The following is a 22442-nucleotide window of genomic DNA, read 5'->3' as shown; positions in this document are numbered from 1 at the left end:
ACACAAAAACATCTCCATTTTTATTCAGACATATAAACTACTAATAATTAATTTATCAAGTAAAATTCTGAAATCAGATTTTCATAATAGTTGCCATTTATCAAGTGCTTCTGTTCCAGGAATTTAACTTGCATTAATACATGTAATCCACAGAACTACCCTATGAGGTACACATATAGCTGATCATTACTCATGAATCCTGTATTTGTGAACTCACCTACTTACTATTATACAATGTATTTTCAACCTCCAAATTAATATTCCCAGTACTTTCACAGTCATTTGCAGACATGCAGGGCAGCAAAAAATTTGTATTGCCCAACACACACGTTCCCAGCTGAGGTCAAACAAGGGGATCCTGCCTTCTGGCTTCAGCACTCACACAGAGATGACCAGAAGGTGAGGACTGTAGGGGAAGTACAGTGTGGCATGTTAAATTAAACCGAATTGGCCTGATGATGCCCCTTCTACTGACACCTTACTTAACCAACTGCAACCTAATTTAATACATAAACTAACAGAAAGCCTAACTTAGAGGAGTATACTTTTATAACAAATAGCTGAGTCTCAGCCAATTACAGCAGCCAAGCTTCAGTCAATCACAGGCTGCCGGCCAACTGATCAGGCTATGTTCAAAAAAGGTGAACGACCAAACTTAACCAGTTGAGTTGTTTCTTTACCTCACTTCTGTTTCCTGTCCACAAAGGCCCACTTTGCAGAGCAGAGCTCTCTGAACCTCTTCTAGTTCTGGGGACTGCCCAAGTGCTGAATTGTTTGCTCAATTAAATGCTGTTAAATTTAATTTATCTAGAGCTTTTGTTTTAACAAGTGCAAGAAGCTCCAGCTCTCCAGAGTTTAGGCATTTAAGTCACTTTCCAAGGTCAGAAGGCTGATAAATGGAGGGACTGTATAAGCCAAGCAGTTAAAGGACATGAAGAAGTTGATGGCTGAATCAATGAAGAGTAGATAATAAGCCAACAAAAGAAATAAAATGAAGTCATAAAAAAGTACTCAATCCAAAAGGCAGTGGGAAACTGAAACAAAGAACAGATGAGACTGAAAAGAAATAAGATGATAGATTTAAACCTAGCCGTGTCAATAATCATTCTAAACATAAATGTTCTAACTTGCCCAATTACCAAGCAGAACGCGAAAACAGTTTGTTGGTTCCTCAAAAAGCTAAATACAGAATTACCACATGATCCACTGATTCCACTTGTAGGTACATACCCCAAAGAATTGAAAGCAGAGACTAAAAGAGATACTTGTACAACAATATTCCTAGCGGCATTATTCACAATAAGCAAAAGTATCCAAACAAAATGTAACATATATTATACATACAGTGGAATATTATTCAGCCTTAAAAAGGAATGAAATTCTGACACATGGAACAACATCTAAAAACATTATGCTAAGTAAATCAAGTCAGACACAAAAGGACAATTAAATGATTCCATTTATACAAGGTATCTAAAAAAGGCAAATTCATAAAGACAGAAGGAGGGACAGAAAGTTAATGTTTAATGGGTAGAGTTTTTGTTCCAGATGATAAAGAAGTTCTGGAAATGGATAGTGATGATGGTTATACAATATTATGAATGTACTTAGTTCCACCGGATTGTACACTTAAAAACACTTAAAATGGTAAAGTTTATGTTAGGCATATTTTACCCCAATAAAAAAGGGGGGCAGAGATTGTCAAACTGTATAAAAAAGCAAGAACCAACTGCCTACAGAAAATCCAATTTAAATATAAAGATGCAAATAGACTAAAAGTAAAAAGACATAAAAAGATATACCATACTAATATTAGCCAAAAGAACTGGCTATCTTAATATTAAATAGAGCAGATTTTCAGAGCAAAGAATATTACCAGGGATAAAGGTCTTTTCATAATGATAATACATTCATCAAAAAGATAGAATAATTCTAAGCATTTATCTACCTAATAAAAGAGCTTCAAAATGGAAGAAGCAAAACCCAATAGAACTGAGAGGAGAAACTGACAAATCCAAAAATGATAGTCAAAGATTTCAACATCCGTTTCTATAACTGATATGACAAGGAGACAGAAAAAAAAGTCAGTAAGTAGTGTTCAAGTCTTCTATATCCTATCAATCAGCATTAATAACATTTACAGAACACTCAACAACAGCCGAACATACATCCTTTTCAAGTCTACATGAAACATTTACGGAGAGCATATTCTGAACCATAATAAACTTTAAAAGGATTCAAATTATGCAAAGTACACTCTCTGATAAGGGAATTAATTAGAAATCAGTAACAGAAAAAATATCTGGGACAATCCTCCAAATATTTGAAAATTAAGTAACACTCTTCTAAATAACCAATTCAGAATATATTTTTAACTGAAAGAAAAGAAAATACAACACGTCAGTACCTGTGGCATGTTGCTTAAATAATATCTAGAAGGCAATTTACAGCACTCAACACTATATCAGAGAAGAAATGTCTCAAATCAATGACCTTAGCTTCTACCTTAACAAAGCAAAGAAAAGCAAGCTAAGTTGAAAGTGAGCATAACAAAGAAATAAAAATAAGAGCAGAAATCAAAGAAATAGAAAAAAGGAAAATAGAGAAAATTGAGGAAACAAAAAGCTAGTTATCTGAGAACACTCTAGCCAGACTAATAATGGAACAAAAGAGAGATGACAAAATTACAAGCATCAGGATTGACAGAGGTGACATCACTATAGAGTCTAACAATATTAAAGAATTAATAAGAAAATACTTTGAACAACTTTATGTCAACAAGTTTGACTTAGATGAAATGGACAAATCTGTGAAAGATAAAACTACAAAAGCTCATTCAAAAGGAAACAGGGGAGCCAGGTACAGTGGCTCACGCCTGTAACCCCAGCACTTTGGGAGGCAGAGGTGGAAAGATCCCTTGAGGCTAGGAGTTCAAGCCAGCCTGAGCAAGAGTGAGATCCCATCTCTACAAAAAAAAAAAAAAATAGAAAAATTAGCTGGGCAAGGTGGTGCACACCTGTAGTCCCAGCTACTTGAGAGGCTGAGGCAGGGAGACTGCCTGAGCCCAGGAGTCTTAGGCTGCAGTGAGCTGTGATCAGGCCAATGCACTTCAGCCTGGGTAAGACAGAAAAAGAAAGAAAAGAAGTAGAGGGGAGGGGAGGGGAGGGGGAAGGGGAAGTGGGAAGAGGAAACAAGGAGAAGTACCTAAGTAGTTCTGTATCTACTAAAGAAATTGAATTTATAGCTTAAAATCTTCCCCACAAAACTCCAGGTCCAGATGGCTTCACTGGTAATATTCTACTGAATATTTAAAATAGAAACAATAACAATTCTATACAAACTCTTCAAGAAAACTAAACAAGGTACGCAACTCAATCTGAGGCCAACATTATTCTAACATCCAAACTAGACAAGGATGCTACAAATATCTTCCATGAAAACAAATGTAAAAATCCTCAAGAAAACTTTAGCAAACTGAATTCAACAGTACATAAAAATAATAAAACATGACCACATGGAGTTTATCCAAGAAACGTAAGGTGGGTTTAGCATTTAAAAACCAATATAATTCATCATATTAAAAGACCAAAAACAAAAACCATAAGGTGAACTAAAACTATAAAACTTCTCTAAGAAAACACAGAAGAGCCTAGTGAGCTTGGCTTTGGCAAAGATTTCTTAAACACAACGCAAAAAACAGAAATGTAAATGAAAAAAATCAATAAATCAGACTGCATTAAAAATTCAAAATGTTTGCTCTTCAAGACAACATTAAGAAGTAAAAACACAAGCCATAGATTTTAAAAAAATATTTGCAAAAGATATATCAAACTAAGGACTTCTACCTAGAATATGTAATAAACTCTGCATTTTAATTAGACAAACAACCCAAAGTAAAAAATGGGCAAAAGAGCTGAAGACACCTCACCCAAGATGATATATACAGATACCAAATAAGAACCTGAAAAGTCACTCAATATCATTTGTCATCAAGTGCACAAGTTAAAACCACAATAAGGTAACACTACATTTGAATATCTAAAACTAAAAAGACTAACCATACAGTATGTTGGTAAGGAAGGAGAGCAACTGTAACTGGCGCCAATGTCAAATAGTGTAACTAATTTGGAAAACAGTCTGGTACGTTTTTCTTTTTAAATAATCACACACCTACCATACAATTTAACCATTTCCTAGGTCTTTTTCCCTAAAGAAATGAAAGCATATATCTACACTAAGACTTTTCACAGATGTTCATAGAAGGTTTTCTGTAACTGCCAAAAAACTAGAAAAAATCCAAATGTTCATCAATTCAGTGAATGAATAAACAAAATGTAGTATATCCACAACATAGAATACTATCCAAAAATAAAAAGAAATGAACTATTGATACACATAACAACCTGGATGAATTTCAAAATAATTACAGTGAATAAAAGTAACTGAGCCAGGTAAAAAAATGAATATGTATTATATAATTTCACTTACATAAAATTGTACAAAATGAAAATGTATCTATAGGGTTAGAAAGCAAATCAGTGGTTGGCAAAAGATGGGTGGCAGGTAAGGATGGTAGATTTTACAAAGGGACAGAAGAAATGTTTTAGAGGTGGAGGTGATGTTATTGTTGTGGTAGTGGTGATGGATGTTTCATGGATGTATACATCATATTAAACTGTACATTTTAAATATGTGCAGTTTATTCTATGTCAATTATTCCTCAATAAAGCTGCAAAAGGAAAAAGGGTTGGGGGAGGGGAAAAGAACACTCAGGAATAAGGGAGGAAAAGAGAAAATAAAAATAAATCAGTCTAGAAGGACCGGTAGCCACAGTTTGAAAAGGGAAGAGAAAAAGGTCAAGAAATAAAGAGCATTCCCTAAAACTGAAGAACACAAGACTCAGACTCAAAGAGTCAATCAAGTTCTGATCAAAACGTTTTTAAATTTCAAATAAAATCTACACCTAGGTAGGTAACTATGAAAGTTTACCCTATCAAAGATAAAGATCTTTTAAAAATTCAGAAAGAAAAACTGATCAACATAAATGAATGAAAGCAGTAGACAAGCCTAAAAATTAAGAGCATGGCCTTCCAGGTTTCCACATTGGTTACGGCATTTGTTAGCTGAGTGACCTTAAGTATGTTACTCAACCCTTCTGTGTTTCAGTTTTCTCATCTGTAGTAGTAATAACAATAATATGTAGTAGCAGTAGTAGTCATGTGGTTGTTTCGAGTATCTAACAAGATAATATCTGCAAAATGCTTAAAACAGTGCCTGGTTTACAGTAAGCGCTTCATAAGTGCTGGTTAAATAAATAATTCACATTAAGATTGAACTGTGATCAGCAATACCAGATGACACAATACAAAAGATCAATGCTTTCAAAGTTTCAAGGAAAACTAATTTTCAAACTCAAATTCTATGCCTAATGATCATTCACGTATATAAAGGCAGAATGGGGATATTTTGGGGCCTACAATGACTCAGAGAACTCAAATCCCACAAAGTATTTCTTAAGAATTCAACTGAGAATAAAAATCAAACAAGGATTTAGGGCAAGAAAGATGATAATCCAGGAAACAGTACCTCTCACTGAAGATTTTTTTAAAAACCTCAGGATGCAGTTTTCCAACAAGCCTAGAGAATAACTAGGTGTAACTGCAACAAAAATAAAGAAGACCCCAAGAAGGAGTCTCCGAGAAGAAAGAGGACTTGACAGAATGATAAAATAGTGCTTGGGTGGAGAGAAGTACAAAGTGGAAAAAAGAAAGGCAACAACAGGAAAAAGATAAAAACAGCACAAGAAACAGAATCACAGTACATAAATTGAATCTGGACAGTGACAATAATCAAAAATCCTATTTAATTTTTCAGCTTTTAAAACAAATCTGAATAATCAAAGCCCTGATAATTTAATTTTGGATGCCTACAATGTAGAAGTACAGCTGTCAAATTGAAGTGAAGGCCAGTAGGAGTAGAAAAACTAATAATACCAACCTTAGAAAGTAACAGGTCAAGGGATACTTTACACAGGCGATGGAATAAAAAATAAAGGCATATTACTTACAGTTCTAAAGTTTACCAATAGAGGAATATAGTGATTTACTCTATTAGGAATATGGGAGGGGCAGCTAATTGACTAAATCCTGCTAGAATTCAATGGATCTAAAACTGACAATTCAAGTATAAGCATGATTATTTAGAGACAGAACCAAAACAGTTAAAAGTGTATGTCTCTGGAAAGGAGAAATGCGGTAGGAAGGGGTGAAGCAAGGAACTGCTGCTTTTTATTTGTAATAAAACTAGAGAAAAGTTTTACAAAGGAAAGAATTATTCTGTTTAGCAGTTTCCCTTTGAGAAAAACACACGAAACACCGAATGTCACCAAAACAATGCTCTGGGTTTCTCACTGGATAGAAGCCAAGAAAAGTAAAAAAATCAAGATCTTACCAATCTACGTAAAAGAAAGAAATTCACCGTGACAGGTGAGTACTACCTTCGAAAATCAAGGAGTGAGGGATGCATGATGTGCCCCTTAACCTTCCCCGTACAGAAATTGTAAAAAGAGTGCAAAATCGAAATGGGGCGGAAGCATAGAAACGATAAAAACATAACTCAAGAACGGACAAAAGTCTACCTATATGTTAAGTAACAACAAAAAGTGCATTGTTAACAGTGCATCCGATAATCTTGAAAATTTCAACAAGCATGCTGTCCAGCTGTCGGGGCACATAGAGAAGAGAGAACTTATCAGACTTCCTCCTCGTCTCAGAACCTTCTAACATGTTGCTCTCAGAATAAGATCTAACAAGCGCAACAAATGGACTCGCACGCTAGGGGAAAACCTTTTAGCATGGATGGTAAACAAAAAGCTCGCCGCCGGGATTATTTCACAAGGCTGTTAAAGCCTGAAATCAGCACCCGCACATCCCTAATCAGTTAACTCAGTTGACCAAACAGGTATGGCTCAACATTCTTAGAGACTCTACTGAGACACAAAATGCGCGGTCTCGGGAGGAAACAAAGCCGTGGGCGGGGCCTTCCGGTCCCGGGAAAAAGCAGGCAGAGAGAAGCAGCCCTTCCGCGAATTTGGACCCTGCTCAGTCCTCCCCCCGGCGAGACCGCTCCTCAAGGCCCGGAATCCGAGTGTCTGCCTCCAACCGCGTGTTGGGGTGCGGCTGTCCGCGGGACTGGCAGGGAAGCGCGGGCTCCCGCAAGGCTCCCCGGGGGCAGGCGGCTGGCCCCGAGGGCCGCGGCCTAGACGCGCTGGGGCCCTAAGCCCCAGCGTGGCGGCCGCCTGGCGCCTCCTCACCTTCTCTTCCACGCAGTTGACAATGATGGACGGGTACTTGCGACTGAGCCAGCGGAAAAACGCCGGGACTCCCATAGCTGCAGCACAGCCGGAGGCGGTGGCCGGCCAGCGGAAGAGCGTAACCAAAGAGACAGGTAGGAGCGGCGGCCGCGGGTACCGGCACTTCCTCCCACGTGCGCGCCGGAGACCGGAAGTGATGTCACGGCGCCGCCGCCGGGGAAGCTGGGAAGGAGGCGCGGCTAGGTAAAGCAGCCGCGAGGCAGGACCTGGCCGGTTTGGTGGCAGGAGGCGGCCGCGGGTCGCTGGAAGAGCAGTAAAAGCTTCGGCTTTCTTTCTGTGGTCCCAGTCCTGGAGCGCGACACCGAGCGCGTATGAGCCGCGGGGGCTTCCGGGCGACGCCTTCTCTGTCGTCCCCCGGTTACTCGCTTCCCCAGTCCTCAGGCTCCCCTGGTGCGGAATCCCCGCGCTCTGCAGGCCCCGAGGGAGGTCTTCCTCGCCCATTTGGTCACCTCTGATTATAGGGAGACCATATTTTATGTCTTATTTTACTTTCCTTTCTCGCCTGTTTCTCTAGAGAGAATCAAAGCATCCAAACTCACTTGTTAGTTCCATTTCCTAGTTTCTCCCGGTTTTGTGCCATAGAATGTACCCGGACTATCAAACAGAAGATTTCAAAGTATTTTACAGGAACACCGGCTGGTTTGCATTAAAAACTCACTTGAAATATTTACAGAATGGAATCTAGTCTACATTTAGCATTCAATACAACCTTCTGGCTACACTTAAGAGCATAAAATAATTACTAATATTCTCCATTTACTGAGTGCTTATAATATGCTAGGGCGTTGACTAGAGGATTGTCTCATTTAATAATCACTTGAGCCTTCTGAGGGTACTGTTACCATTCTTGTGTAGTAGACGAGAGAGCCAAATTGTAGAGGGGTTAAGTGGCTTATTCACAAAGCTTGTGTTTCATTTCAAGCAAAGATCATTTAATCTGTCCTTGTTTTAACATGATACTTTATCCTTTGTTTTCTGATGGTTTCAAATGCATTTTTTTCCCCAGCATATGAAAGAAGCAGTCTGGAAGAGGAGGTATTTATGGCCATTTACTCAAGCCTGGAAGTCTCTCTCCCTGGAATCCCCTCCTGGCTTGACAAATCACACTCAATCCTAAAGGCTCACCTCAAGAGGCCTCAATGAAAGTATTTCTCCCTGCTATCAGGCAGGCAATATTGCCCCCTCCTTTGTGGTCTGATGAAATTTGGTTTAAACTGCTGATGTGCAAATTAGGGAAATAGTTATCCCATATTTTACTTAAAGATAGCCAAAACTATTCCAGAGTATTATGTCTATGGTGAAATTCCTGCTTTTACTTGGAAATTGCCCCTTCCTCCTCATTAAGTATTTGGTTCCCTTGGAAAGTGCTGTGCTCTTACAGGAACATACACACAATAAGCAGGGGGTGCAAGGATAGGCAGCTGGCTGAGTTGAGCCATTCAGAATCCTTACCCATCATTTTTGAACTTTGAACAATAAGGAATATAAGACTGCCCTTCCCAGATAGCTGAAAGCTGAAAGATAAGAATTAGGACTTGTTGCCAGACTGCAATGAGAGAAGCAAGTGTAAGGCCCTGGTTCTAGCTAAATCGCTCTCTTCTTGCAATTTGGTTGGAAGTCTGTCCTTTGATTCAATGAGCCAAAAAAATTTCCTTTTGCCCTAAGCTGGCTTGGGCTAAATTTCTATCCCTTACAAAGGAAAGGGAGTCCCAGGAAACCTGTAACAAAATTTGGGGAATGCACAGCTAACTTACCTGGGTGGTGAAATTGCTTTGCATAGAAGAAGTACAAAAATTGGAGTTTTTGGCACTTAGAAAAGGAGAGGATGAAAGGTAGAGAGGAGAAGGAACTTGAAAGCTGGCAGTAGCATATAGACTAAGTGTTGTGACACCTTCCCCAGCCCAGTGTGTCCAGTGAAGTCTGTTAGACTCAGTCTTGGTATGGTATGGATTTCTCTTGGGGTCACTGTGGTCTGGAACCATAGGGCTGAGCAATGTAGCAGAACTCAAGAAGCAGAAGAGGTGAAGAGAATTTATTAATGTTGGAAATTAGCAGGAATATGAACCAGACTTTGGACTTCTGCAAGCTGAGAACTCAGGTTTTGAAATATTTTTGCCTAGATCTCAAGGGGTCAGAGGAAGGCTCTCAGCTGATATCTGGATTACACTAATGTGAAGAATAACATGAAAAATATACAATATATAGATATTAGATTGTCCATAAATATGAATTCATTTTTAAGCCCCATTAACATTATAATTGTCATAGAAAGAAAACCTTTGAATTTTTTTGCCTATAATTTTTTGTCTCTGGATTATCAAGTGCTTCCTTTCTCTGTTATTTATCCTTACAAAGTTCATTGTGAATAACCTGATGTATTTAAAATAGTAGTTGTGATGGTTAATTTTATGTGTCAACTTGACTGGGCCATGGAGTGCCCAGATGTTTTGTCAAACATTATTCTAGATGTTTCTGTGAGGGCATTTATGGATGAGATTAACATTTTTAATCAGTAGAGTAAAGAAGATTGCCCTACATAATGTTGGTGGGCCTAATCTAATCAGTTGAATGTCTGAATAGAACAAAAAGACTGACCCCCAACCAAGAGGGAATTCTCCAGCCAACTGCCTTTGGATTTTGTCTGCCCTCCTGAGTCTTGAACTTGCTGGCGCACACTGAAGATTTGGATTTGCCAGTCTCTATGTATGAGCCAAAATCCTTATAATAGATTTCTTTGTCTCTGTCTCTTTATATATACACATCCTGTTGATTCTATTTCTCTGGAGAACCCTGACAACTATAGATTCTGGTACTAGGGGTGGTGTGGAACAGAATCTCAAAGATGAATTTTCTGAATTGGTTCTGGGGTTTCTGAAAATGACTCTCTAATATGATTAAAGAGATGAATGACTCTGTTTCCAGTAGTTAAGAAAGCAGTGATAGTCCATGGCATGATCAGGTAATAGGAATACACAAAATATCACCATTAAATACTCCTAAGCAGACACTTTTAAAAAGCCTGGATCTGGGTGACCACGTGTGTGATACTTTCTAACATATTTGTAAAACAAGTGAGTATAATGAGATTGGCTGATCGGTCCTAATGTTGCTGGACAAAGTGGGAAAAGAAAAGGATGAGCTCAGGGATTCCCAGCTCAAGTACAACATAGAGGACCTGAAAGCTTCTATGTCTGCCTTATCTCCTATAACTACAGGGCTGAGATTGCTGAAGATCAGACTCAGAATCTCATCCAGTAAGTGGCTGAATTATAACGCAAACTGAACTCTTGGCCTTGGAGAGTGTCTACTCTTAAAGTGAGAGAACTGATTGGGAAAGAATAGGATCACAAAAGTTGGAATAGGGACATGTGGGAAGACCTTGATGGTACCGGGAATATTGAGCCCCTAAATTCTGATGAGTCCTCTTTGCCAGTAGAAGCAGCCTCTCTACCCTCAGTAGAAGTGGCCTCTCCATTCCTGCCTAGGGGATTAACCTTTCATTGCCTGAGCAATCTGTAATGACCTCTCCTGAGGCAGTGGCTTGCAAGGCAATGTTGATTCTCCTGAGGACCCATCTCCATCACTCCTCTTGACTTCTAGAGCTATAACTAGACTCAAATCCTAGTAGTCCTTAAAGGTTAGGTAGAAAATGTTATCCATGAGGTGCACTATACTTCAAAAGAACTACTTGAGCTTTCCAGTTTATACAGCGAGAAATCCAGAGAATATGTATGAGAATAAATATTAAAAGTGTGAGATCAAGGTGGAAGAAACATAAAATTGGATCAGGCTGAATGTATTGATATGGGCCCATTGAGCAGAATTTCTGCATTTAATGTTGCTGCTCAGGGAGTAAGGGCTGTAACTGGTTGGTTGGTTGCTTGGCTAACACGTGGACCAAAAGGTAGGCCACAGTAAGTTAGAAATGACAGACCTACTTTGCTTTGCTGTAGTGAAAGAGAAAATTCAGGCCTTGTTTACAGATAGTTCTGCACGATGTGCAGGCACCATCTAAAAGAAGAGAGCTGTAGCACTAAAGCTCCTTTCTGGGATATCCCTGAAGGACAGTGGTGAAGGAAAAGCCTCCCAGTGGGCAAAACTTTGTGCAGTGTACCTGGTTATTCATTTGCATTGGAAGGAGAAATGGCTACGTGTGTAATTATATACTGATTCATAAGCTGTGGCCAGTGGTTTGGCTGGATGGTCAGGGAGTTGGAAGGAACATAATTAGAAAATTGGCAAAAAGAAAGTCTGGGGAATAGGCATGTGGATAGACTTCTCTGAATGGGCGAAAAAGTAAACATTTGTATCCCATGTCAATTCCACAAAAGGGTGACCTCAGCACAGGAGGATTTTAATAACTGGATAAGATGACCCATTCTGTGGATAACAGTTAACCTCTTTCCCTAACCACACCTGTCATTGGCCAATAGTCTCATTAATGAAGTGGCCATGGTGGCAGGGATAGAGGTTAAGCATGGACTCAACAACATGGACTTCCACTCAGCAAGGCTGACCTGGCTGTAGCCACTGCTGAGTACCCAATCTGCCAATAGCAGAGACCAATGCTGAGCCCCCAATATGGCACCATTCCCTGGAGTGATGAGCCTACCTGATGGCAGGTTGATTACATTGAACTGCTTCCATCGTGAAAGAGGCACCTTTTTGTTCTTATGGAATAGACATTTTGGATATAGATTTGCCTTCTCTGCATGAAGTGCTTCTGCCAAACTACCAGCCATGGACTTACAGAATGCTTTATCCACCACCATCTATCCACTCTTGTGAGAGCTGTATTCCATACAGCATTGCTTCTAATAAAGGAACTCATTTCACAGCAATGAAGTATGGCAGTGGGTCCATGCTCATAGAATTTATTGGTCTTATCATGTTCCTTACCATACTAAAGCAGCTGGTTCGATAGAACAGTGGAATGGCGTTTTGAAGACTCAGTTAAAATGCCAGCTAAGTGGTAATACCTTCCAGGGCTGGGGAAAAGTTCTCCAGGAAGCTGTATATCTTCTGAATCAGAATCTGATATATGGTGTTCTTTCTCCTATAGCTGGGATTCACAGGTATAAAATCCTATGAGTAGAAACCACTTACTATTACCTCTAGTGTATATTTGACCCTCCAAACTTTGTGTTGAAATTTGATTCCGAAAGTTGAAGATAGAGCCTAGTGGGAGGTGTTTGGGTCATGAAAGCAGATCCCTTATGAATGGCTTGGTACCATCCTTATGGTAATGAGTGAGTTCTCACTCTATTAGTTCTCAAGAAAGCTGGTTGTTAAAAAAGAGTCTGGTACCTTCCGCCTCTCTCACCTCCTCTCTTGCCATGTGATCTTTGTACATGCCAGCTTTCTCTTCCCCTTCTATCATGAATGAAAACAGATTGAGGTCCTCACCAGAGGCAAACACTGGTACCATGCTTCTTATACAGCCTGCAGAACCATAAGCCAAATAAACCACTTTTAAAAAAAAAGTTACCCATCCTCAAGTATTACTTTATAGCAACACAAAAGGATTAAGATATCCACTAGTAAGATATCATAGACAAGCCATATATTTATTGTGTAAATTGAGGACCTGCAGGTTTGTCTCGTATAGTCTTAGGCCTATTAATGAGTTGCAAACGGTATCTCCAAGAAGGGAGAGGGGCATGATGAGGCATATCTGACCTGCCTTCTCAAGGCTGACAACTCAGTTTTAGAGTATCCCCTTGGCCAAAAGGGAGTCCATTCAGTTGGGGCTGGGGAAGCCTTAAAATTTTATTTTAATTAACATCTTTATGACGTTGCCTTCCATTGAAGTTGAGGGATTTGCTGACATGGACTCAATTCAAATCTAAAATGAACCTTAGCCTGTTAGGGACCTTCATTACTTTGGAATCAGAGAAACTCAGGGTCTAGTCCTGGGGTCTTGGGTGTGGTGGTTAATTTTATATGTCAATTTGGTTGGCCCATGGTACCCAGATATTTGTTCAAACATTATTCCAGATATTTCTGTGAAGGTGTTTTTTGGATGTTATTAACATTTAAATTGGTGGACTTTGAATAGATTACCCTCCATCATGTGGGTGACCTCATCTAATCAGTTGAAGGCCTTAGTAGAACAAAGACTGACCTCCCCTGAAGAAGAATGGATTCTGCCAGCAGATGCTACTCTTCCCCAGGCCTCCAACCTGCCCAGCCTACCACATCAGATTTTAGACCATGATTGTGAACCAATTTCTTAAAATAAATCTCTCTCGCATTCTGTTGGTTTTGTTTCTCGAGAGAACCCTGACTAATACATTGGCAAGATGCTGGACCTATCTAAGCTTCAGTTTCTTTATTTGTAAATGGAGATTATAGACTTCATAGGATTTCTGTGAAGATTCCATGATACAATGCTCAGAGCACAGTCCAAAACATGCTAAGCACCAGGAAGCCTTAGCCATTGTATGGTTATCTGTTGTGTTCCACACTGTTTCCTTAAAGAGGGCTGCTGCCCACTCTCACCTTCCAGATCACTCCCTGACTCATCTGCACATGGTATTATGTCTTACATTATTTCCTATTTCCTATGTGAACATTCTCTTGCCTCTAATACGTCAGGAAAAGGTAGGCTTTGCTGCAGTAACAAGTAATCCCTGAAATCTCATTAGCTTACTATGGGTAGAGTCAGGCTACTCTCCAGGGCTGTCTTCCCTGTGGTGACTCAGGGGTCCTGCTGCTTTCATGCTATGGTTCTGCCATCATGGTCACTACCAAAAGGGAAGACAGAGCAGGAGGGCTGTACAGGATGTTTTAAGGGCCAGACTTGGTGGTGGCTTATATTACTTCTACTCCCATCCGCTTGGCCCAAACCCAGTCACGTGGCCCCAGCCCAACTACAGAGGAGACTGGTAAATATAGTCTTCCTGAGTGCTCAAGAATTGGAAAAAGAAATAGGATTGGTGAGCACATGGCATTGTTCTGCCACACTCCATTAGTTGCAAATCAAATAACTAAATATCTAGCTAAGATCCATAACCTTTGCTATGTATTTTGGGCACCATAAGCAAAATAAGTTATTGCCCTCAAAGAGCCCATCAGGAGCAAGAACAAGATATAATCACAAAATATGAAATATTAATAATTAAGTCACAGTTTGACCAACAATAAGTCTCCCACTGCAGTGTTTCATTAAAATTCCAAGTGGATTGCATAGATAATGATTGCTACAGACATTTAGAAACAGTAGAGATCTTTTTATCTAATGGAATCATCAAAGACAACAGGGAGGAGTAGAATGACACTGAGTCCTGAATATTACTAAGATTTGGTTGGAAATAAAGAGGTGTGGAAGGAGACACTGTGAGTGCCTTGGAGGCAGGGATGTGTCTTTATTTTTCTTGTGGTGGGTGTCTAGTAGATTCTCAATAAACATTTTTATTGAATTGAATTCTTACAGCCATAGCTCTTAAAATGTGGTCCAGAGACCCTAGGGGTCTCAGAGACATTTAGGGTGTCCATGAGGTCAAAACAATTTTCATAATAATATTAGGATGTGATTTACCCTTTTTAGTCTCGTCAGTGTATAGTGAAATTTTTCAGAGGCTCGGTGGCATATCACAACAGAATGAATCAGAAGCAGATGTGACAATCCAATTGTTTGCTATCAAGCTGGACATTGAAAAGATTTCCAAAAATGTAAAATAATGCCAATGTGCTCACTAATTTTATTTTTGTTTGGGAAAATATAGTTTTTCTTTTATTTCTATATGCACAACTAAAATATAGTTATTTTTACAAAAATGTTACCTATGGTAGCATGTTATGAGTTTCTTATTGTTATTTTTAAGTGAATCAATGAATTAGTATTTTTAAATTTTCTCAGGTTTGATTTCTAACATAGTAAATATTGATAGATATAATCTGAAACAAAAGCTCCTTGGAGTCCTCAATGATTTTTAAGAGTATAAAGGAGTCCTGAGACCAAAATATTTGAGAACCTCTGTCTTAGAACATAAAGCTAGAAATGGAATCTACAAGTTTCTCCTAGAACCCATCCAAAGCTAAATTTATAGGGTTTTGATATATTCAGATTTTGTCTCAAATGCTCCTTGTTTCCTAAAACAATCTGCAATCATTATCACCAAGTGTAATTCACAGGTACAAATGAGCATGACATTGGTGAGCAAATACACAAAACATGTTTGTTTATATGCGGTCTTATCCTCTTTGTGCTTCAGAGCGTTGCTCAGAAACATTGGTACAGAAATGTAATACAGAAATGTAGATAATGGAAAGATGCATTTTTAAGGCCTCAATAAGTGTACATTGATAAATAGAGTCAGAAAGCTTATTTAATTCTGAACTTTCTCAATCTATGCTCATTCCTTAAGTCAACAAAAAACATAATAATGAGTAGTGTATCCCAAAGTATGTGAGAAAGAGGTTCTGTGGTCAAGTAACTTTGGGAACTCTGGGTTAAATTGAACTTAGCAGGCTGCATTTATGCAATCATCTTAGAGCGTTTTTGGTCACCCCATTTCTAAATTTCTCAAACCATAAAAATCCTTTTTTTTTTTTTGGCAATGCATTTAGTAGGCCTTGCATCCCTCTGATACTCTGGGAAATGATGCAATAGGTGTATAAATGTACATAAGCTGCTACTGACATGTTTAGCCACTTTGGCTGTATGTACCTAGGTTTCAGATAACAGGATGTGATGAAAACCATAAATCTAAATCCATACTTGCTATTACATGGATTTAGGTGACAAATCCCATGCTCTAAAACATAACCGCAAGTGATCAAAGCCTGCTAGAACACGATTCACTTATAAAGCAGGTACAAAACATCCTAGATCCAGCACTATGAAAGGATCTTCCTACATTTTGTTCTCTAATGTGACATTTGAGAAAATTCTGGCAGATTTCTGTTTAAGGCCACAGATTGTATTGTCTCTTAAAGGAAAAGACAGGAAGTTGACAGAAGTCATATGTTTCAAAGAGTTGAACAGTAATAATTCCCTCTAGGGGTATAAATGGAAGAAGCTGGATGGAAAAGACCTCGTTTACAGGATAATAAAGCGTAAAGCACTCTGAGAAGTGTTGAAGGTAAGACCTCAACCCTACAAGCTGATAAGCAGGCCCAGACTTTTATTTATAGTGACATGAGTGACATTTATCTGCCTTTCACTAGAACCTGTAATCCGCATGTCAAGGTGTGTCTTAAATGGAGACCTGATTTCTGGTCAGAGTTGGCAGGCTTCGAATACAAATGTGACTGCCCTGGCTGAAGTTCCTGATTGGAAAAAAAAAAAATCCTTGAGATGTGAAATCACCAGGTAACTATATCAACTCAATTTCAATTTGCCTCAGAGAGGACATTGCCTGAAGAGGATCTTGGCTTTGTCATAGAAGTTATAATCTGTCAATTAAAGTAGGCATGGAATGAATTACTGAGGAGTTCACAAATCTCAACATCGCCCTACTTATTAATAGTTTCTAAGTACAATCATGATAGAATTGTAGATGTCGCTTCAGTACCCCAGTTGTTACCTCAGTCCAGTTTTAGGAACTGAAAATCAAGATGAATCAAGGACAGCTAGCTATGGAAACTGCCTGGCTGCTATAGTTAAAGGACTATGGGAGATCGGGGTATAGTAAGTATTCTCTTAAGGAGCTTGTCTTCTAGATAATGAGATAAGGCATAAACACATTTAAAATTAAATAGCTATAAGCATATTCGAATAGCAGTTCAAAGAAGGAAGAAAGCCGTAATTATTTACAAATAACAAAACTTACTAGAATAGTTCAAAAGAGGGAAAGAAGAAAAAGTTGCTGTGGGTGAGGAGTCAAGCAAGAATTTGGGAAGGCAGTGGGATTTGAAACCAGTCTTGATGGAAGAGGGAGATAAGACTTTCATTATGATGATATATCATTCATTAACTGCAGGCCCTGGTGGTCCCACTCTCCGGCCTCTCTCTGTCTCTTTTGCCCTCCCTCCCTCTCCTCTACTTATTGTCCACATGCTTCTTTGGACGCTTGATTCATTCTCCCATCCATTGTTCTTAAACACAGGGCCTTATGTCATAGATCTGCACCTCAGCTTCATCCTAGGCCATAAACACCTTAAGGGAGTCTCTTTTGTTTCCTCCTCTTTGCCTTGTGTAAAGCTGTGCCCAAATATAGTTCTCTTTTTTTAACCAATCAACTTTATTTTGGTATAATTTATATACATGGAATTGCATCTATATGGTTCAATGAGTTTTAAGAAATGTATACACTTGGGCAACCACCATTACAATCAAGATGTAGAATTAATTTCATCACCCTAGAAAGGTCCCTTGTGCTCCTTTGCAGTGGAAACTCCTTCCCTGGCTCTGGCCTCAGGTAACCATTGATCTGGTTTTTGTCCCTACAGATTAGGATCTTAGAGTTTCAGACCACTTGTAGTCTTTTGTCTAGCTTCTTTTACTTTAGTATAATGTTTTTGAAATTCTTTCATGTTGCGTGCATCAGTAGTTTTTTTTTCATTGCTGAGTGGTATCTCATGTAGACATCCCACAATTTGTTTACCCATTCACTGTTGATGCCTATTTGGGCTATTTCCAGTTTGAATAAAGCTGCAATGAACATTCAAGTATAGTACAAGTCTTTTTGTGGAAACACATTTTTATTTCTTTGGACCAAATACATAGGAATAAGGGTTGCAGGGTAGGTGTATGTAAGAAACTAGTGAACTGTTTTCCAAAGTATTTGTACTGTTTTATCTAAATATATGCTTATTGATTATAGGAATGTCCTCCGCAAACTTTACTGCCATTGTCAAAAACTGTGGAAGCCTTTCTTGGAATTCACACTTGTGGGTCTAGCTTCCCTGGCTCGCTACTGTCTGCCCTCATTTCACTTTTCCGACTTTACCTTCCACTGATCTGGTGAGGGCTTACTTCCCTCACTCACCGTTGAACTGCTTACCTGTCCACACCTGAGCCATATGTAAGTGTCAGTGCTTCTGGGACTGCAGATGGACTTACACTAGCCCAGCTCTTCTTTTTGCCTGACTGTGCACATGTTCTATGATGTACAATTACCAGCCAAAAGCTCAGGGTTAGGGCTTAACGGGATCAGGGTTAGGCACACCAGTGTAGATGTGTGACTCACTACATTCTTAAGACAAATTTCACAGACATTATTAATCTTGGAATCTTATTTATTTATTATCTCTAAGGAAAGCCATTCCAAACATGTTTTCTAGGATTTCGGTATCATTTTTGAAGGGAGAGGAGTACAGAGGACATTCTCTCTTCACAGATTCAGTCAACAAATATTTAGTGAACATCTGCTTTAAGCAAAGCTTTCTGGGAGACACAAATATGTAGTTTTTCTCGGTAGGGTGGATAAGAGTCACTGTAGCAGTAAAAAAAAAAAAAAAAGGAAGAAATTAGCAGAGGCTTTCAGAGAACCTAAAGTAACTAAGTGGACTGATGCGATTTTAACTGAAGCACAGACTGGAAAATTGGAATGTACTGTAGTTCATGACAATTACAAAGAGGAAGAAAAAGAAAAATGCAACCCACCCTGTCTCATTATTCATTCATTGCTTAAGCGAATAACTTGCATCATCCATTTGGGGATGATGAATTTGAATGAAGCCTGTGCCCATTAGGAGCACCGTCATGAGCGAGATTTGGTTCCATAAGTTCTCCTGGGCTCAGCTTGTGGTTTCCTCAAGGTTTTTCCATCAGGAAGATGGAAACAAGGAGAGGAGGGGGCATGGGGGGAAAAGCATTATGCATTTTTAAAATCATTAACAGCCAGTTTTGCTCAGTAAGACAATGATATCAATTTGAAGGAGAAAATACCTTAGTAATTTAGTGTACAAAATATGCAAGCACCGTTTCTCATTTCTTCTCTCTGTTTTTTAATCCTGATTTGCACTGTTCTGCAAATCCCCATATTCTTTTCTGAAATGAATCTTCCACCTGGACTAGTGTGTTTCTTTGTCCGAACACATGTTACTTAAATAGAGTCGTTCAAGAAACTTGAATAAGAACTAAAACATGGAATTGGACACTTGTGTTATGCAAAAATGAGTCATTATTTGGCATCTGGCTGGCAATGTGGGAGCTACTCATACTCCAGAATTTAGTACTGCACAATAGGAGAATGCTTTAAATTAATTAGTGCTCTCAGAAATGTAACAAACGCAAGGATCAAAAAGCTTTTCTTCAAGTGAATGGCAGGAACATGTTTCTATCTTTCTATCATGGAGTCAGTTGTTTAAAGAAAACTGGTTTAGAAATCTCCACCTTTTATAGAGAGCACTTTAGCCTATGATTAGGAAAAAAGTGGATATTATGACACCAGAAGACCAGGAATATTTTTTATGTGGCTGACCCCACCACCAGAGGCAAATCGAATGACCTAAAACTCTGAAGAAAATGCATTTCCCTTCTGTCTAGTGCAAAGAGAACTCAGAAAGTGTGAGCCTTTCATTGTCCAATTCATAGAGTCAGTCTCATTTCTGACATTTCATTTGTTTCTATCCAACAGCACTGCCAGGCTAGAAACACTCCTTTCCCAAAAGATGCTGCACTCGAGGGAGGAGGCAGTCCTTCTGCAGAGGGCTAAGAGCCTCGAGCTGTAGCTAGTGACCCAGTCACGTGGCTTGGCTTCTAAACCTACTACTGTGTGGCCATGAATGAGTCTGTCATCCCCTTTTGATCCCACTGCCCTCATTCCATAAACAAGCAGCTAAACCAAGTCACCTCTAAAGACTCCTCTGGCTCTAATGGTTCAGGTTAGATGCTCTCTTCTTTGCCTGAATGTCTGTGACATTTGTGATCTGCATTTAACACATTGATATAAACCGTCTGATCACCACTCGTGTCAGCTGTGTGGGCTCCACTTGTCTTCCTGGAGTCATTCAATTCATTTACTAACCTGCAACAAATACTGACTGAGCAGCCTTGCGCCAGACTCATTTGTAGGTGCTGGGTCTTCAGCACGAAGTGCCTGCTGCCCTAGAGTTGACAGTCTTTTGGGGTGGCAGGTGTGGGTGGGAGAGAGACAGCAAATAAATGGACGGGACAATCTGTCAGGCTGTGGCAGGCTGTGATAGGTGCTATGAAGTGAACGAAAACAGGGCAAAGGGAGTGACCCTGGGGTGGGGACTCTATTTTTAGGACAGGGAAGGCCATTTTTCCATTTCCTAAATGGAGGTATAACTGACATACCATAAGATGCACAGTTCTTTAAGTGTTCAATCAATGAGCTGTGCCAATTGTACAGACCTGCGTTGGTTCTAAAACATGTCTGACAATTCTGTGACATTGTTCCCATCATTCTCACTGTTTCCATCCCTTCCCTTCAATGTGGAGTGGCCTTAGTGATTTGATTCCAATGCATGGACTGTGGCAGAAGGGACATGATGTGATTTCTGAGACTAGGTTGTACAAGGCAATACCGCTCCCGCCTGGCTCAATCTCTCTCTCCCTCCCCATCCCCTTCCCTGTGCCTGTCCTCAGAACCCATTCACCAAGCTGTGAGGAGGCCACGTGTAGGTGTTCTGGCCAACAGCCCCTGCTGAGGTCCCAGCTGATGAGTGAATAAGCCTTTGGATGATCCTAGCCCCAAAACCTTTAAGTTTTCTAGCTGAGGCCCTTGACATTACAGAACACACTGTCCCCATTGTACCCTGTCCAAGTTCCTGTCCTGCAGAAATCTTTAGAGATAATAAATAGTTGTCTTGTGCAAGTAAGTTTGGGAGCAATTTGTTATGCAGCAATAGATAAGAGAAACAACATCCATTTAATTACTATTCAAAATATTGAACATTTTATCACCCCAGAAAGTTTCCCTGGGCCCCTTCCAAGCAATTCCCCCCTCTGCCTGGAGAGACCTGTTTCTTATTCTACTGGCATTAATTGTTTTTGCTTATTCAAGAGAGGGAAGGCTTTTTGGAAAAAATGCTTTTTGATTAGACACCTGAAGGGAGTAAAAAGTGATTCATCCATGCAAAGATCCGTGGGACCTAGGCAGAGGGAACATCCGATGAAAGGCCTCCGGACAGGAATGTGACTGGTAAGTCTGAGAAACAGCAGAGACTAACGTGGCCTGAATGCAGTGAGTAGGAGAGAGAAGCTGGGGGAGGGAGCAAGGGTCAAATTAGGTTGTCTTGACAACCACAGTGAGGAATTTAATTTTTATTCTGGATGAGAGGAGAAGCTAATGGAGAATTTTTACAACTTATGTTTTAAAAGGAAGTCTCTGGAAGTTATGTGGGGAATTATGGGCTGGTAAATGTGGAAACAGACTTGTGTGGTGAACTAAAGATGACCAAAAATTTTTGCCACTGTTGCCATCAAAAGGTGGATTCTATTTCTCACTACTTGAATCTGGGCAGGTGCTGTGACTAGTTGACTAAAAACATGCATAGAAGTGACTCTGTGCAACTCTCAAGGTTGTGGTTTAAGAAATCTGCAGCTTTCCTTTCAGTGCCTGGAATGCTCCTGCTCACAACCCAGCCACCATGCTGTGAGGAAGCCTAAGCAGTTACGTGGAGAGGTGAGGCCCAGGTAAAGGAAAACCAAGGTCTCTGGCTAACAGCTCCAGCTGAGCTCCCGCTGGGTAGCCATCGCCAACTGCCAGCCATGGGAGTGAAGCCATACTAGGCCTTCCAGCCATCCTAGCACCCCAGCTGTCATCACATGATGTTGTAGAACGGCCTGATCAACCCACAGAATCACGGGAAATAATAAATAAACTGATGTCGCTTAAGCCATTAAAGTTTGGGACCATTACACAGAAATAGATAACTGAAACAACCTGTTAGGAGACTGTTATTCTGGATGGGAGATAGTAGTGGCTTGACCTAGGATAGTAGGAGTGGAGACAGTGAGGAGAAAGATGACAAGATTTGTAATTGTGAAGTAAGAGAGAAAGAAAACACAAGGATGACACCAAGAATTTAAGCCTTAGTACTTGAGGAGTAGAGTTGTCATTTACTAAGACAGGAAGAATAACAGAGGAACAGGTTTGGGGAGAAATCAAGGATTCAGATTTGAACATGCTAAGTCTGATATTCCAATTAGACT

General features: G+C 39.8%; 1 protein-coding gene across 2 annotated transcripts in view; it reads right to left on the bottom strand.

Annotated features, from left to right (window-relative positions):
• XRN2 (5'-3' exoribonuclease 2) overlaps window positions 1–7457 on the bottom strand; it is a 76040-nt gene extending 68583 nt beyond the window's left edge. Inside the window, exon 1 of one of the 2 annotated variants that reach the window (XM_069496438.1) lies at window positions 7313–7457. In XM_069496438.1, coding sequence (XP_069352539.1) covers window positions 7313–7387 — 75 coding nt within the window. In that variant the 5' untranslated portion in view covers window positions 7388–7457. Of the gene's footprint in view, window positions 1–6953; window positions 6990–7312 lie in introns of those variants that run through there. The other variant, XM_069496439.1, reaches the window with a different exon arrangement.
• Window positions 7458–22442: the final 14985 nt, after the last annotated feature.

The sequence above is a fragment of the Eulemur rufifrons genome, chromosome 20, assembly GCF_041146395.1.
Source record: "Eulemur rufifrons isolate Redbay chromosome 20, OSU_ERuf_1, whole genome shotgun sequence".
Classification (NCBI taxonomy): domain Eukaryota; kingdom Metazoa; phylum Chordata; class Mammalia; order Primates; family Lemuridae; genus Eulemur; species Eulemur rufifrons.
This window is presented reverse-complemented; position numbering and strand designations above follow the sequence as displayed.